This window comes from Dipodomys ordii, unplaced genomic scaffold (genome assembly GCF_000151885.1).
Source record: "Dipodomys ordii isolate 6190 unplaced genomic scaffold, Dord_2.0 Scaffold217, whole genome shotgun sequence".
Taxonomy (NCBI): Eukaryota; Metazoa; Chordata; class Mammalia; order Rodentia; family Heteromyidae; genus Dipodomys; species Dipodomys ordii.
Window position 1 is genome coordinate 796,639 of NW_012267433.1, and position 15,234 is coordinate 811,872.

Below are 15,234 nucleotides of genomic sequence, written 5' to 3' on the forward strand. Positions count from 1 at the left end.
AGGGTCTGGTCGTGGGGCCTGAATTCTGGGCCTGGGCACTGTCCCTCAGCTCTTCAGCTCAAGGCTAGTGCTCTACCACTTGAGCCACAGCGCCACTTCTGGCTTTTTTCTGTTTGCTTATGTGGTGCTAGGAATCGAACCCAGGGCCTCAGGCATGCAAGGCAAGCGTTCTACCACTGAGCCACCTTCCCAGCCCTTTCCTTTTGTTTTTGAGATGGAGTCTCATTATGTTTCTCAGGCTGTTATTCAGTCTCCAGGTTTAAGTGATCCTCCTGTCTCAGCCTCCCAGTAGCTTGGATCATAGGTATTTGTTATGGCCATGGTCTGCATCTGTTTGTTGAGAAGAGAATTAGAGCAGGGAAACTGTTTGCTGAGCAACCTTAAAACATTGTTAGATGGGCTATGTGCCAGTGGCTCACACCTTTTTGCTTATTAAGCAGCAAAAAGCTAGAGGTTGAGCTGTGGCTAAAGTCTTAGCCTTGAGCACAAAGCTCAGGGGCAACACCTAGGCACTCTGTTCAATCCCCAGGACTGGTGTCCGAGTGTGTACATACCTCCTCCCCCCAATTGTTACATGGGAAAAAAATCAAAGAGATGTTAATTATTGATAAAATCCTGATAGCATGGTTTCCCGAAGCGTTTTAGAAAGGCCTATGTCACTATGTTAGTTCTTTTTGGATGTATTCCACTCCCAATTCCTGCAGACCTACTGACTCAACGTGCCAAAAAGTGGGGCTCAGGCACATTACTGGGACTCTCCTTGTACTCTGCATACATACATAATACTTGTCAGGCACATTTTCCACAATGCTCACATCAATTCTCTGAATTTGTGCTTCACAGTATACTCCTGATAAAAATTGTATATTATGGATTTCAGAGGAAATACCAGATTAACTACTCAATGAATATCCTAGTCCACAGACAGTATTGAAGTCAACTTGGTTAAGCTTGGAGACTGCTCTTGTATTTACTGTATGAGATACCATTGCTCTGCCTTCTTGACCCTGAATCAGGAGGGTACAGGCTGAATACCAGCTTTAGCCAGGATGGTTGTAAAGAATGGGGATCCTGTCTGGGAATGTGGCTCAGTGGTAGAGTGTTTGCTCAGCATGCATGAAGCCCTGGGTTTGATTCCTTAATACCACATAAACAGAAAAAGCCAGAAGTAGTATTGTGGCTCAGGTGGTAGAGTGCTAGCCTTGAGCACACGGCTCAGGCAGTGCTCAGGCCCTGACTTTAAGCCCCAGAACTGGCACCAAAAAAAAAAAGAAAAAGAAAAAAAATGGGGGGCTGGGAAGGTGGCTCAGTGGTAGAGTGCTTGCCTTGCATGCATGAGGCCCTGGGTTCGATTCTTCAGCACCACATAAGCAGAAAAAACTGGAAGTGGTGCTGTGGCTCAAGTGGTAGAGTGCTCGCCTTGAGCTGAAGAGCTGAGGGACAGCGCCCAGGCCTAGAGTTCAGGCGCCATGACTGGCAAAAGAGAAAAAAAAGAAAAAGAAAATGGGGATACTGATGTCTTAATTTTTTCAGTTTCTAAACCAATATTTAAAGGTAGGGTAGAGATTGTAGTGGGGGTGAGAGTCTCTTAGTACATCTTTCTAGTGTAACAATACCATAAACTGGGTAATTTATAAAGAAAGGAAATTGATTTCTCACAGTCTGGGAGCTCCAAGATTGAAGGGCTGCATCTGGTCAGGACCTTCTTGCTGCCTCATAACATGATGTAAAAATGTAAGTCACAGCTGGGTGCCGGTGGCTCATGCCTGTCATCTTAGCTACTCAGGAGGCTGAGATCTGAGGATTGCGGTTCAAAGCCAGCCCGGGCAGGAAAGTCCCGTGAGACTCTTTATCTCCAATAAACTACTAGAAAACCGGAAGTGGCGCTGTAGCTCAAGTGGTAGAGCACACTCGCCTTGAGCTGAAGAGCTCAGGGATAGCGCCCAAGCCCAGAGTTCAAGCCCCATGACTGACCAAAAAAAAAAAAAAAAGATGTAAGTCACATGGCTGGGGAGAGAAGAGAGAGAAGGAAAGTAGGGGCAAGACTGAACTCTCCCTTTTTGTAAATGACTTCCTGAGAACTAAGCTGACCTCAGTCTGTTTATGAGCATTGAGCCTTCATAGTCTAATCACCTCTAAAAGCCCTATTTGTACTATTACAGTAGCAGTTAATTCAGTATGAGGTGTTTTTTTTTTTTTTTGGTCAGTCATGGGGCTTGAACTCTGGGCCTGAGCACTGTCCCTTAACTCTTCAGCTCAAGGCTAGTGCTCAGCCACTTCCGGTTTTCTGGTGGTTTATTAGAGATAAGAGTTTCACTTACTTTCCTGCCTGGGCTGGCTTTGAACCGTGATCCTCAGATCTCAACCTCCTGAGTAGCTAGGATTACAGGCATGAGCCACCAGTGCCCAGCTTAGTATGAGTTTTTGAGGGGAATCTTCCAACCACAGCAGTTCTGGGGACAAATTTGCACAGTTCTAGTGGTAAGGCCTGAAATATTTAGAGCCTCCTACAGGAGCCCTGAATGTCTCTGGGTTGTTATTTACTTTGGGTTACTGAGTTTCCAAGAATACTAGTTGTGTGAGGGGAATTGAAGGTTGGCCTAGGGACTGGAAGTGATGAGAGTCACCTGGGTCACCTCAGCTCCACAGTGCCATGGGAACTCCCTCTTTTGCTGATGTGCCCATAAGATTGGGAATCAAATCCATTTTCATGTGTGGAGTAAAAGATAAAATAGGACGAGATTCAGCTGAAATAGAAGATGTGCTGTGAAAAGATGGATGCTGCTCTCCTCAATGTGAGGAGGCTGTGCTGGGTTTGGAGGGCTCACGAGGGGAGGAGTAGGTGTGACAAAGTCTGGGTCAGGGCTACCTGGTCATAGGCTTGGATATTAGCCTCCTCTTGACCTGCCAAGCCTCCTGCAGGGTGGGCTGGGACAGAGTCACTGCAGGACTGAGAGAACTGACTATGGGTAGACTCAGACACATTTTGGAAAGGAAGTTCCCCCTTCTGTGTGGTGAGCTTTCTGAAGCAGTTTTCTTTTCCTAGCTGATGGTGGTGCTTCTTACCTCTCTTCAGAAATAACCTGATGAGTGGTTTTCTGTGATGTTACAGGTCTTTCCTGCGAAGCCTGGTACCCAGCCTACTACTGGTTGGTATCCTCCTGTATGCTGTGAGGCGGGGCCCGATGCGGGCTGGGCGTGGTGGGCGAGGAGTGGGCCTCTTCAGTGTCGGTGAGACAACAGCCAAGATCTTAAAGAACAGCGTGAATGTGCGATTTGCAGATGTCGCTGGCTGCGAAGAGGCCAAGTTGGAGGTTATGGAGTTTGTGAATTTCTTAAAGAACCCTAAGCAGTATCAGGACTTGGGGGCCAGAATTCCAAAGGTGCTGACTTTAGAAATTCTTGATATACTTAATTTTTTGTCCTGCCTGTGTTTTAATTTGTTTTGCAGCCCATACTAGGGTCTAAACTCAGGATCTCTTGCTCTCACTCAGCTTTTTTATTCCCTGATTGCACTATACCACTTGAGCTTTTCACTGGCTAATTGGACATAAGAATCTCACAGTTCTAGCTTTTTGCTGGTTAATTGAACATAAGAATCTCACAGATTTGTCTGTTCTGGCTGGCTGTAAACTTTGATTCTCAAATGACAGTAGTTAGGATTATAGGCATGAGCCACTGGTACTAGCATTTTAATAATTTATTAACCACAGTAGAATATGGAAATCGCATCTGTAGAGAAAAGTGAGATTCATCTTATGTGTTGAACTTGAGACTACAATTCTTAAAATTCTTTAAAATTAAGTATAAAATTGTAGACATAAAAATACATGCTCCTCAGAAGTGTTTATTTATATTTTATTTAATTTATTTTTTTTGGTCAGTCATGGGGCTTGAACTCGGCTTGGGCGCTGTCCCTGCACTCTTCAGCTCAAGGCAAGCGCTCTTCCACTGGAGCCACAACACCACTTGTGGTTTTCTGAGTGGTTTATTGGAGATAAGAGTCTCATGGAGGGGCTGGGAAGGTGGCTCAGTGGTAGAGCGCTTGCCTTGCATGCATGAGGCCCTGGGTTCAATTCCTCAGCACCACATAAGCAAAAAGAAAAAAAGCCGGAAGTGGCTCTGTGGCTCAGGTGGTAGAGCACTAGCCTTGAGCTGAAGAGCTGAGGGACAGTGCCCAGGCCCAGAGTTCAGGCCCCACGACCGGATCCAAAAAAACAAAAAAAAAAAGTCTCATGGACTTCCTGCCCGGGGTTGACTTTGAACCGAGATCCTTAGATCTCACCTTCCTGAGAAGCTAGGATTATAGGTGTGAGCTACCGGCACCCAGGCTGGGCCTTTCATTTTCTGTGCTATGTCTTTAATGAGTGTCTGTATTCAATGTATATTAATTTTATAAGCAGGAAAGACTCTAAAAAAGTGCCTAGGTTATAAGACTGATGTGTTTAGATTCTTTTTTATTTTCTTCTTTATTTTTTTGGTGCCTGCCCTGGGGCTTGAACTCAGGACCTGGGCACTGTCTCTGAGCTGTTTTGCTAACACTCTATCACTTGTACCACAGTTTCACATCTGGCTTTTTGCTGTTTAATTGGAGAGTCTCATGAACTTTCCTGTCTTAGCTTTCTTTGAAATGTGATCTTCACTTCTCAGCCCCATGAGTAGCTATAATTGCAGGGGTGAGTTACCTTTGATGAGTTTTAATTGGACTCTTATTAGTTTACCCTAAGAGTCACCTTTGGAAGTGAACATTCCTAGTCACATGTAAGTGGAAATCAGGACTTACTTTCCATGTGCCTTATGTCCCCATTGAGTGTTAAGTGTGCCTTTTCTCTTGCAGGGAGCCATGCTTACTGGCCCGCCTGGTACTGGCAAAACACTTCTTGCGAAAGCCACTGCAGGAGAGGCCAGTGTGCCCTTCATCACTGTGAATGGGTCAGAGTTCCTGGAAATGTTTGTTGGAGTCGGTCCAGCAAGAGTAGGTGGATGGCTGGCTGGCCACAGAATGTGCCACACACTTCCTGACTAGGACTGGTCACTTTGTGTAGTTCCAGGTTTTGTGTGGGATCTGGATGAGTCCTCCTTTTGAGAGATGCTGCTTTTCCAGAGGGAGGGTAAGCTGTTACTGCCGCCTGTTGATTGACATGTACATGGATTCCTCTTCCAGGTTCGTGACATGTTTGCAATGGCTCGAAAAAATGCACCTTGTATCTTGTTCATTGATGAGATTGATGCTATTGGTCGGAAGCGGGGCCGAGGGCACCTGGGAGGCCAGAGTGAGCAGGAGAACACACTGAACCAGATGCTTGTGGAGATGGATGGTAAGTGGACACTGCAGTTGCTCTGTGCTTCTGGCCTTGTCCATAGGTGTGCAACTTTGCAAGAATTACCTTGGCACAGAGTCATGTGATTCCTCACTAGCTTTTGTCTCTTCCTGCAACACTCCCTGTTGTTCCCTTCTTAAAGAAGGCTACTCTTAGGCAAACATGGACAGTGTTGAATTTCTAATCACCTCACTGTGAAAAGCAGGTGAAACATGCACTCACCTGCCTTCTAGCAGGAAGTAAGTTACCTGGAGTGAGATCACCCTTGCTTTGAGGAGGGAGAATAATCCGGTGCTAACCAGTGCTCCTGATGGTGCCCCCAGGATGGAGTGCACAGTACCCTACTCCTGAAGGAGCATAGTTTCTGTCCTACTACCTCAGAGTAATTCTAGATAAATTGTGCCTTCATAGGATGTATCTAGGTATTTATACTAGTGTATAAATCTGGAAATGATACCACTGACCCTTTGACAGAATTTATTAATCTCTTTGGTTTCAGGGTTGTCTTGAGATCCCTTACACCTTCCCAGGTTTTAATTTTGTCAGAAGTTACAGGATCAGCTTGCAGTTGTACTTAGCTGTGTTCCATAAAACTAGTCACAGGGAGACCTGGTATAGCTTTTGAAATGATCCATCCCAGTAATGAGCTGTGACAATATATGTTAGGGTATGTTGATCAGAAGGCTCATGACAGACTCAGTTTCCCTGTGCTTTTACTGGGAGCTGATCACTGACGGCATGCCTCATATTCCAGATTCCCAGGAGAAAGGCAGGTGTTCTGTGTGAGCTGTGTTATTTGCACAGACAGGTTGTTTAGAGGGGAGGCTCTGTGGGGAACGTGGATCACAGCTCCCCAGATTTCAAGTAAGAGCAGCCACTCAGAAATAGGCCTTTCTGGGCGGGGAAGGTGGCTCAGCAGTAGAGTGCTTCCCTTGCATGCATGTCGCCCTGGGTTTGATTCCTCAGCACCACATAAGCAGAAAAAGCCAGAAATGGTGCTATGGCTCAATTGGTAGGGTGCTAGCCTTGAGCTAAAGAGCTGAGGGTCAGTGCCCAGGCCCAGAGTTCAGGCCCCATGACCAAGAGAAGAAAAAGAAATAGGCCTTTCTGGGGACATCTCAGACCTGCTGTTAGAGACACTTCTATACTAGCGTGAGTCATCTTCCAACTCCTCTATCGTCTTTAGTACCCTACAGTATACATAATTAGGTTATTACTGTGTTCTCTTCTGGAGAGTAAATAGTGGTAAGGAGAGAGATGCAGGCACCTAGCCACTGTCTCTGTGCATTTCCTTAGATGAGTGTCCCTGTTCTCTGCATAGTCCCCTGTCTGTCCCATCTGGCTATTTTCCCTGGACCCTGCAAGCCCACAAGAATGTGGGTGGTTGGAATCATTGAACACTGCAAGAGCAGAATCACTTGTGTATCAGGATAAAGGCTGTGCCCTGGGACTCATCTGTTACTCTAGTCCCAGGCTGTGGAGTTCTGCATCAGCCACGGAAGGTCTGATTTCCTTCTGTTTAAACAGAAGGGAATAGTGAGAGCTATGAACTAGAGATCATGCGTCTGTAGGTTGAACCTCTCTGGCCAGAGCAGCTGGGCAGGGTCTCATGCCTGCTTCATGACCTGTGAAGTGGGGTCAGCACAGGGAGGCAGGGCTGGTATGCACCTGACCTGCAAGGAGATACTGGTGTCTGTCTGGGCTTTCCTTGGGTTTCCCTGCTTCTTTTTTTGTTCAGGGTTTAATTCCACCACCAATGTGGTGGTGCTGGCTGGCACCAACCGCCCTGATATCCTTGACCCAGCTTTGACACGGCCCGGCCGGTTTGATCGCCAGATATATATTGGTGAGTTGAGTGCATTGTGCTTAGATGTTCATGTTTGGGCCCCATCTCTGAGATTAAAAGTTTGGGAAGAACATTGTTTATGTATTTCTGGGAGATTTTGATGGGACATCTGAAATAATGAGCACAACGTTGTAGCTGGGCGCCATTGGCTCACGCCTGTCATCCTAGCTACTCAGGAAGCTGAGCTCTGAGGATTGCTGTTCAAAGCCAGCCTGGGCAGGAAAGTCCGTGAGACTCTTATCTCCAATAAACCACTAGAAAACCAGAAGTGGCGCTGTAGCTCAAGCGGTAGAGTGCTCACCTTGAGCTGAAGAGCTGAGGGACAGCGCCCAAGCCCAGAGTTCAAGCCCCACAACCGACCAAAAAATAAAATAAATGAACACAACGTTGTGAAAAGATAGAGATGCCCAAACTACCCATGTTGCTGCTGGACTCCACCTCCTGCGAATCACAGGTACTACAGTCGAGTCCTGTCACAACGTTGCTGCAGTGCATACATGTGGAATGGAGCAGCAGATTTGTTTCCTCCAGGGTTTATTTTCATTTAATTTTACAGAAACTTGATGGTTTAAAAATCTGGAATTTGTTCCTTACCCGTCAGCCATCTTCTCTTTCCCTGATGTTTTCTATCAGAACACCTTGGTGCTGTGTGAACAGCCCTTGCTGTTCAAAACAGTGTTGTATTGCTTGCTCTTGGTTCTCATGGCCCTAGGAGTGCACTTAATATCGGTTAAGTCATCAGGAAGCGTTTCAATGTGCTATAGAGTCCAGCTCATTTACTCTTTGGGCGGCGTTGACATTGAGCTCTGACTCTGGTCAGGTAGTGGTCGGTCAGCTGGTGATACCAGGGGGCTCTGCTAGCTATCCTTGTAGTTTTCTGACGTGGTGGGGCTGGAGGATGACACCCTGTTCCGAAGGCCCAGAGAGGAGAGATCTGTGTGTCCCTTTTTCTTTATTAGGTCCCCCTGACATCAAAGGTAGGTCCTCTATCTTCAAGGTCCACCTTCGTCCACTCAAGCTGGATGAGACCCTTAGTAAGAATGTCCTAGCGAGGAAGCTGGCAGCTCTCACTCCAGGCTTCACTGGTAAGTTGCTGTGCTCCATACCTTAACGGGCTAAAGATACTCAGCTGTCTGCAGTTAATATGTGATTGCTGTGGCTACCTATTTGGTACTGGATACGGCCTGCCCTGTAGGACCTTGGACCTCCCGAGCTCTTTCAGAGGCCTCAGAGGCCTTGGCCTAATGTCTATTTATGTTTTTTTTTTTCTCTGTCACTCTTTTTATCTGTCGTTCCCCCCCCTCTTTTTTTTTTTTTTTTTGCTTGGGACTGGGGTGCCTTATACTTGCTCAGCTGGCACTCTACCACTTGAGCCACACCTCTAACCCCTAAAGTCTGTTTGTACCCATTTGATTTTCTGTTTTAATTCTGTTCTGACTTAGTCTTTACTGCAGAGACCAAAATAACATCTGGGGAAGGGATGAGACTCTTATCTCCAATTAACCACTCAAAAAACCAGAAGTAGAACTGTGGCTCAAAGTGGTAGAGCTCTAGCCTTGAGCACAGTGAGGTTCAGGAACAATAGTTAGGCCCTGAGTTCAAGCCTTACAACCAATTAGAACAACAACAACAAAAAGGAAATATGAAAACATAAGAAAATTTTAAAAGACTGATGGAATTTATTACTAGTATACTTGCCTTACAAGAAATGCTGAATACAAGAAAAAGAGAAGGGCCGGGTACTGGTGGTCACACCTGTAATCCTAGCTACTCAGAAGGCTAAGATCTGAGGATCATGGTTCCAAGCCCGCTCGAGCAGGAAAGTCCATGAGACCCTTATCTCCAATAAACGACCAGAAATCTGGAAGTGGTGCTGTGGCTCTAGTGGTAGCGTGCTTACTTTGAGTTGAAGAGCTGAGGGACAGCACCCAGGCCCAGAGTTCATGCCCCATGACTAACAAAAATAAAAGAAAAAAAGAAAAATGTTGGATTTGGGCTGGGAATGTGGCTTGGTGGTGGAGTGCTTGCCATACATGTGTGAAGCCCTGGGTTCAATTCCTCAGTACCACATACACAGAAAAAGCCTGAAGTGGTGCTGTGACTCAAGTGGTAGAGTGCTACCTTGAGTCAAAGAAGCTCAGGGACAGCGCCCAGGCCCTGGGTTCAAGCCCCAGGATTGGCAAAAAAAAAAAAAAAAAGTTTAATCACTGGGCACTGGGGCTTACATATAATCCTAACTACTTAAGAAGCTGAGTTCTCAAGATAGTGGTTGGGCTGGGAAGGTGGCTCAGTGGTAGAGCGCTTGCCTTGCATGCATGAGGCCCTGGGTTCGATTCCCCAGCACCACATAGGCAAAAAGAAAAAAAGCAGGAAGTGGCGCTGTGGCTCAAGTGGTAGAGCGCTAGCCTTGAGCTGAAGAGCTGAGGGACAGTGCCCAGGCTCAGAGTTCAGGCCCCACGACTGGACCCAAAAAAATAAAAATAAAAAATAAAGATAGTGGTTAAAGCCAGCCCAGGCAGGGGGTCTATGAGACAAGGTTACTGTACTACCCTGTACTTTCCCCTCACCCTTTCTTTTCTTCCCCTTCTCCTCCCCCTGCCCTGCCCTGCCCTGCCCTGCCCTGCCTGCCCTCCCTCCTTTCCTTTCCCTTCCCTTTTCCTTTCCTTTCGCCCTTTGTCTTTGCCTTTCCTATTGTGGGACTTGAATGCAGGGCCTGGGAGCTGTTCCTGAGCTTTTCTGCTCAATCCTACTCCTCTGTGACTTTGAGCCACAGCTCCTCTTTCTGTTCTCTGGTGGCTAATTGGAGATAGAGAGTCTCACAGACTTGCTTCAAACATGACCCTCAGAACTTAACCTCCTGAATGGCTAGAATCCGTGAGTAACCCCTGCTGAGCACCACCCTCACCCTGTGCTTTCAAGAAAATTGCAAACATGTTCAGATTTCTGCATGCATGTTCACAGCATATTTTATTTTTTAGTTTATGTGCTGGGCTTAAACTCAGGGCTTTTCTCACTAGATTGTGGCAAGAGTTGACATTTGTTGAAGAAAATCAGTATTCTTTTTTTTTTTTTTGCCAGTCCTGGGCTTGAACTCAGGGCCTGGGTGCCATCCCTGAGCTTCTTTTGCTCAAGGCTAGCACTCTACCACTTGAGCCACAGCGCCACTTCCAGCTTTTTGTGTATGTGGTGAGGAATTGAACCCAGGGCTTCATACTTGCTAGGCAAGCACTTTACCACTAAGCCACTTTTCCAGCTTGAAAAAAATCAGTGTTCTTCAGTGCTGTATGAATTATTCCTCAGTAAAGTTGTGTAACCAGAAAGTTTGGCTAAAATGAATGGTGACTAATGAAGCAGTTCCTATTCTCTGTTCCCTGCTGAAGTTTATTTATTTTTTTATTTTTTTTGGGTCTGGTCGTGGGGCTTGAACTCTGGGCCTGGGCACTGTCCCTCAGCTCTTCGGCTCAAGGCTAGTGCTCTACCACTTGAGCCACAGCACCACTTCCGGCTTTTTTCTTTTTGCTTATGTGGTGCTGAGGAATCGAACCCAGGGCCTCATGCATGCAAGGCAAGCGCTCTACCACTGAGCCATCTTCCCAGTCCCCCCTGCTGAAGTTTAAATTAAAGATTTCCCCTTCACCAAACTGCTCTGCTAGAACACTGATGTCTAGGAGTACTAACTTGGCTGCTTCTCTTTTCCTGGGTCAGGTGCTGATATTTCTAATGTATGCAATGAAGCAGCTCTGATTGCAGCCCGCCACCTTAGCTCTTCTGTCCAGGAGCAGCACTTTGAGCAAGCCATTGAAAGGGTCATTGGAGGTAAGCTTGCAGGCATGTCTGAGCCTCACTTTTGCTATGGAAACATGGGCACTCCCAGCAGGCTTTGCTGCCTTCTAAGTGTTACATGCAGGCCGTTGAAAGGCCTTAGGAAACAGGAGAGTTACACTTGGAAATTCTCCCAAAGGGAGGGTTGGGCAGGAGGGAGGGGGGCGCAGTTGGGATGGAGGAACTGGGGCCAGTGGTATTTGTTGAAAAAAGACCAGGTGTGGACCCTACTGACCCTGAGCTTTCTTAGTGTAGCACTGTTAACAGAATGAACATGGTTCAAGTTTCCTTTTGTTTTGGTGGTACTGGGGCTTAAGGCAGTAGGTGAGCATTTCCTCACTTGAGCCTCACCTCCAGCCCATCTTGTATTCAGTTTGTAGGTAGGGTCTCTCTCCCTTTTTTTTTTTTTTTTTGCCTGGGCTGGCCATGCACCACAACCCTTCTTTCCATTAACGTATCCTGTGTATTGGGATGATTGGTGCCTGCCACTATGCCTGACTTACTTTGTTGAGATGGAGTTTCACTAATGTTTTGTGTGGGCTTGCATCAAACCTGGCTTGCTTCAAACCTAGGTCCTCTCAATCTCAGTGGTATTACAGATGTGAGCCAGAGTGCCTGTTGGTGCTTAAAAAAAAAAGAAAGAAAGAAACTATACACACACACACACACACACACACGTTATTATGAAGGTGTTGCACAAAAGCATCTTCATTCATAAGTCAGGTAATGAGTACAATTCTTTTTGGATAATGTCACCCCCTTCTCTACCCCTTCTTTCACTTTTCCCTTCCTCACCCACAAGTTGTATAGTTCTTTGTTTTGTTTTGTTTTATGCTGGGGCTTGAACTCAAGGTCTGAGCACTGTCTTGAGCTTTTTTTTTTTTTTTGCCAGTCATGGTGCCTGAACTCTGGGTCTGGGCACTGCCCCTCAGCTCTTCAGCTCAAGGCTAGTGCTCTACCACTTGAGCCACAGCACCACTTCCAGTTTTTTCTGCTTATGTGGTGCTGAGGAATCGAACCCAGGGCCTTATGCATGCAAGGCAAGCACTCTACCACTGAGCCACCTTCCCAGCCCCTGTCTTAAGCTTTTTTTGCTCAAGGCTAGTACTCTACCATTTGAGTCACAGCTCTGCTTCCAACCTTAGCTAGCTTCAAACCATTATCCTCAAATCTCAGTCTCCCAAGTAGCATGTGCTACCAGTGCCTGGCTTGCTTGGTCTCCTGGTTTTAGTCAGCAGCCTCTTTTAGCTTAGCCCTCCGTTGGGCCAGATAGGAGGGACCTGGAGTCAGTGGCAGATTAGGGTCTCCTGCCACATCAGAAAATGTTAGATGTTGTATTGGATGGTTTAGGCTACTCCTATTGCTGTTCCTGGAGATGAAGTTTAGGTTGGTGGCAGGCAGCAGCTGTCATGATCCAGCCTCACCTAGCTCCAAATTTAGGCAGGTGAGAGGTAATCTTTGAGCTTAGTCTTTGAATGTTTTGACGTATAACTTTTAGGGAAATAGATGCAGTACTCACTCAATTGCCCAGAGCGTCTTAAGAGGAAGGCCACCCTAGGGTTCTGCCGAGCCTGAACATTCACCCTCTCAGTGGTAGGTAGACACAGTTCAGGACATGCTGCTTGTCCTTGTCCTTTATCTTCTGTGAGCCGTGGTTAGGACATTTGGGGATTGTTCCTCTCTGGACACCTTTGGGTATTGCTTCTTGTTATACCACAGAAAGTGATAGGTTTCTCTGACTCATACATAGCTGTTTGAGTGGCTTAAAGGGTCCTTTGAAGCATTGTGTGTGGGACCTGTGTGGATGGGTCATGGGCAGAGTAGATGAGTGGGAAATGGTCTAGAGCTAGGAGATGGATTTTACTACAGAACACAGATCATCCTGGAGCTGGTGGATCTCAAGCTTTTTTTCCCTCTGATATATCAGAAGAGATGGGTTCTTGGCTGGGCCTTGGGAATTGAGTGTGACAGTACATACAAGCTGTCCGTTTGTGAAGGGTGTTAGACATTCTTCCCCTACCTCTTACTGCCCTGGAAATGTGGTTTATAGGTTTGGAGAAGAAGACCCAGGTCCTACAGCCCAGTGAGAAGACAACTGTTGCCTATCATGAGGCTGGCCACGCAGTGGTGGGCTGGTTCTTGGAGCATGCAGAGCCCCTGCTGAAGGTCAGCACTGCACACTGATTGTGTCTGCTGGCCTTGCCAGCTCCCAGCCTTGTCCAGGTGCCACCCCACGCAGACACATAGGCACGGTCCTTTACTTTTCAAGGATTATGTTGACAAAGGGTATTGGCTTCAGGCAGGGCCTTTCTTGACTTCTAAGCCTTTTTTTTTTTTTTTCGGTTGGTCATGGGCTTTTTCTGCTTATGTGGTGCTGAGGAATCGAACCCAGGGCCTCATGCATGCAAAGCAAGCGCTCTACCACTGAGGCACCTTCCCAGCCCACTTGTAAGTTTTGATCTGACCTTGAAATCAGGTGACCAGGGCCTGGGCACTGTGGGTCTGGGTACATAGACCTGGGAAATTTTTGGGACTGGTGATGATATCAGCTTATGTTTTGCAGGTGTCCATCATCCCCCGGGGCAAGGGACTCGGCTATGCCCAGTACCTTCCCCGGGAGCAGTACCTCTACACAAGAGAGCAGCTCTTGGACCGCATGTGCATGCTGCTGGGGGGCAGGGTGGCTGAGCAGCTCTTCTTTGGGCGGATCACCACAGGGGCTCAGGATGACCTGAGGAAGGTCACTCGAAGTGCCTATGCTCAGGTAAGGTGCAGTTGTCCCAGCGCATGGCCTCCAACAGGCATACCCTCTTACGGCTCACCTGCCTTCTCACGCACTCCAGATTGTGCAGTTTGGAATGAGTGAAAAGCTGGGCCAGGTGTCCTTTGACTTCCCCAGACAAGGTGAGGCTCTGGTGGAGAAGCCGTACAGTGAGGCAACTGCCCAGCTCATCGATGAGGAGGTTCGGTGCCTCGTCAGCTCTGCCTATGATCGGACCCTGGAACTGCTTACCCAGTGCCGGGAGCAAGTGGAGAAAGTGAGTGGCGCAGCCAGGGACATGAGTCATAGGACAGGTGTGGTCAAGCCGTACTCTTCCTTGTGGCCCTGCTAAGGTTTGGGACTGGCCTGTGGCAGGGCCATTAAGCACAGCTCTGTGCTGGGCTTTAGTGCGAGCAGGCCCCTCATAGTAGTCTTAATGGGGAACCATGTTTTTCAGGTGGGTAGGCGGCTCCTGGAGAAAGAAGTTCTGGAGAAGGCCGACATGGTGGAGTTACTGGGCCCTCGGCCCTTTGCAGAGAAGTCCACTTATGAGGAGTTTGTGGAGGGCACTGGCAGTCTTGAGGAAGACACATCTCTTCCTGAGGGCCTGAAGGACTGGAACCGGGAACGGGAGGAGGGCGGCACTGAGCAGCACCTGCAGGAGAGCCCGGTGTAGCCTGTGCAAGGCAGCCTAGTGTTTGCAACTGCTACTACCCAAAGGCCTCCACTGCAGCTGCTAGAATAACTGGAAAACAAATTAAACCAGGTGACAACTGCCAACAGGTGTTTTTAGGTAATGTTGCTCAGAACTCAAAGGAGATGGCTGAGGAGCCAGAGGGCTATCCTGAGATCCTGGGCCCTGATTGCTAAAGTTAGTTGCTGCAGGGGCTGGGAATGTGGCTTACTGGCTGGTAGAGTGCTTGCCTAGCATGCTCGCAACCCTAGGTTCGATTCCTCAGTACCACGTATGCAGAAAAAGCCGCAAGTGGCACTGTGACTCAAGTGGTAGAGCACTAGCCTTGAGCAAAAGTAGCTCAAGGACAATGCCCAGGCCCTGAGTTCAAGCCCAGGACTGGCCAAAAAAAAAAAAAAAAATTGCTGAAAGAAGGAGCCTAAGCTGAACATAGATACCTGCAAAGTTTTGTGAAGAATGAAGAGCTGGGCATTGGTGGTCCATGCACGTAGTTGTAGCTACACTGGAGGCTGATACCAGGAGCGTTGTGATTTGAATCCAACTGGGGATGAAGAGTCCATAATTAACCAGCAAAATGAGCTGGAGGATTGGCTTACATGGTAGTCGAGTATCATCCATGAGTAAAAAAGCCAAGCACAAGCACAAACCCTGAGTTCAAGTATTAGCAAACAACAACGACAACAATAATATAATAAAAACTGGAAACTGTCAGCTAATTATCACATGTAGACCAGGGTTTTTTTTGCTTTTTTTTTTTTTTTTTTGTCGGTTGTGGGGCTTGAACTCTGGG

At 47.3% G+C, this 15,234-nt stretch overlaps 1 protein-coding gene across 1 annotated transcript in view; it reads left to right on the forward strand.

The window, feature by feature from the left end:
• Positions 1–14,530, forward strand: part of LOC106000398 (AFG3-like protein 1) — a 26,791-nt gene extending 12,261 nt beyond the window's left edge. The window contains exons 9-18 of the mRNA XM_013035662.1: positions 3,113–3,383; positions 4,838–4,975; positions 5,165–5,318; positions 7,060–7,167; positions 8,127–8,252; positions 10,873–10,983; positions 13,040–13,155; positions 13,553–13,753; positions 13,833–14,027; positions 14,208–14,530. Coding sequence (XP_012891116.1) covers positions 3,113–3,383; positions 4,838–4,975; positions 5,165–5,318; positions 7,060–7,167; positions 8,127–8,252; positions 10,873–10,983; positions 13,040–13,155; positions 13,553–13,753; positions 13,833–14,027; positions 14,208–14,426 — 1,639 coding nt within the window. The 3' untranslated portion in view covers positions 14,427–14,530. The remainder of the gene's footprint in view (positions 1–3,112; positions 3,384–4,837; positions 4,976–5,164; positions 5,319–7,059; positions 7,168–8,126; positions 8,253–10,872; positions 10,984–13,039; positions 13,156–13,552; positions 13,754–13,832; positions 14,028–14,207) is intronic.
• The last annotated feature ends 704 nt before the right edge of the window (positions 14,531–15,234 follow it).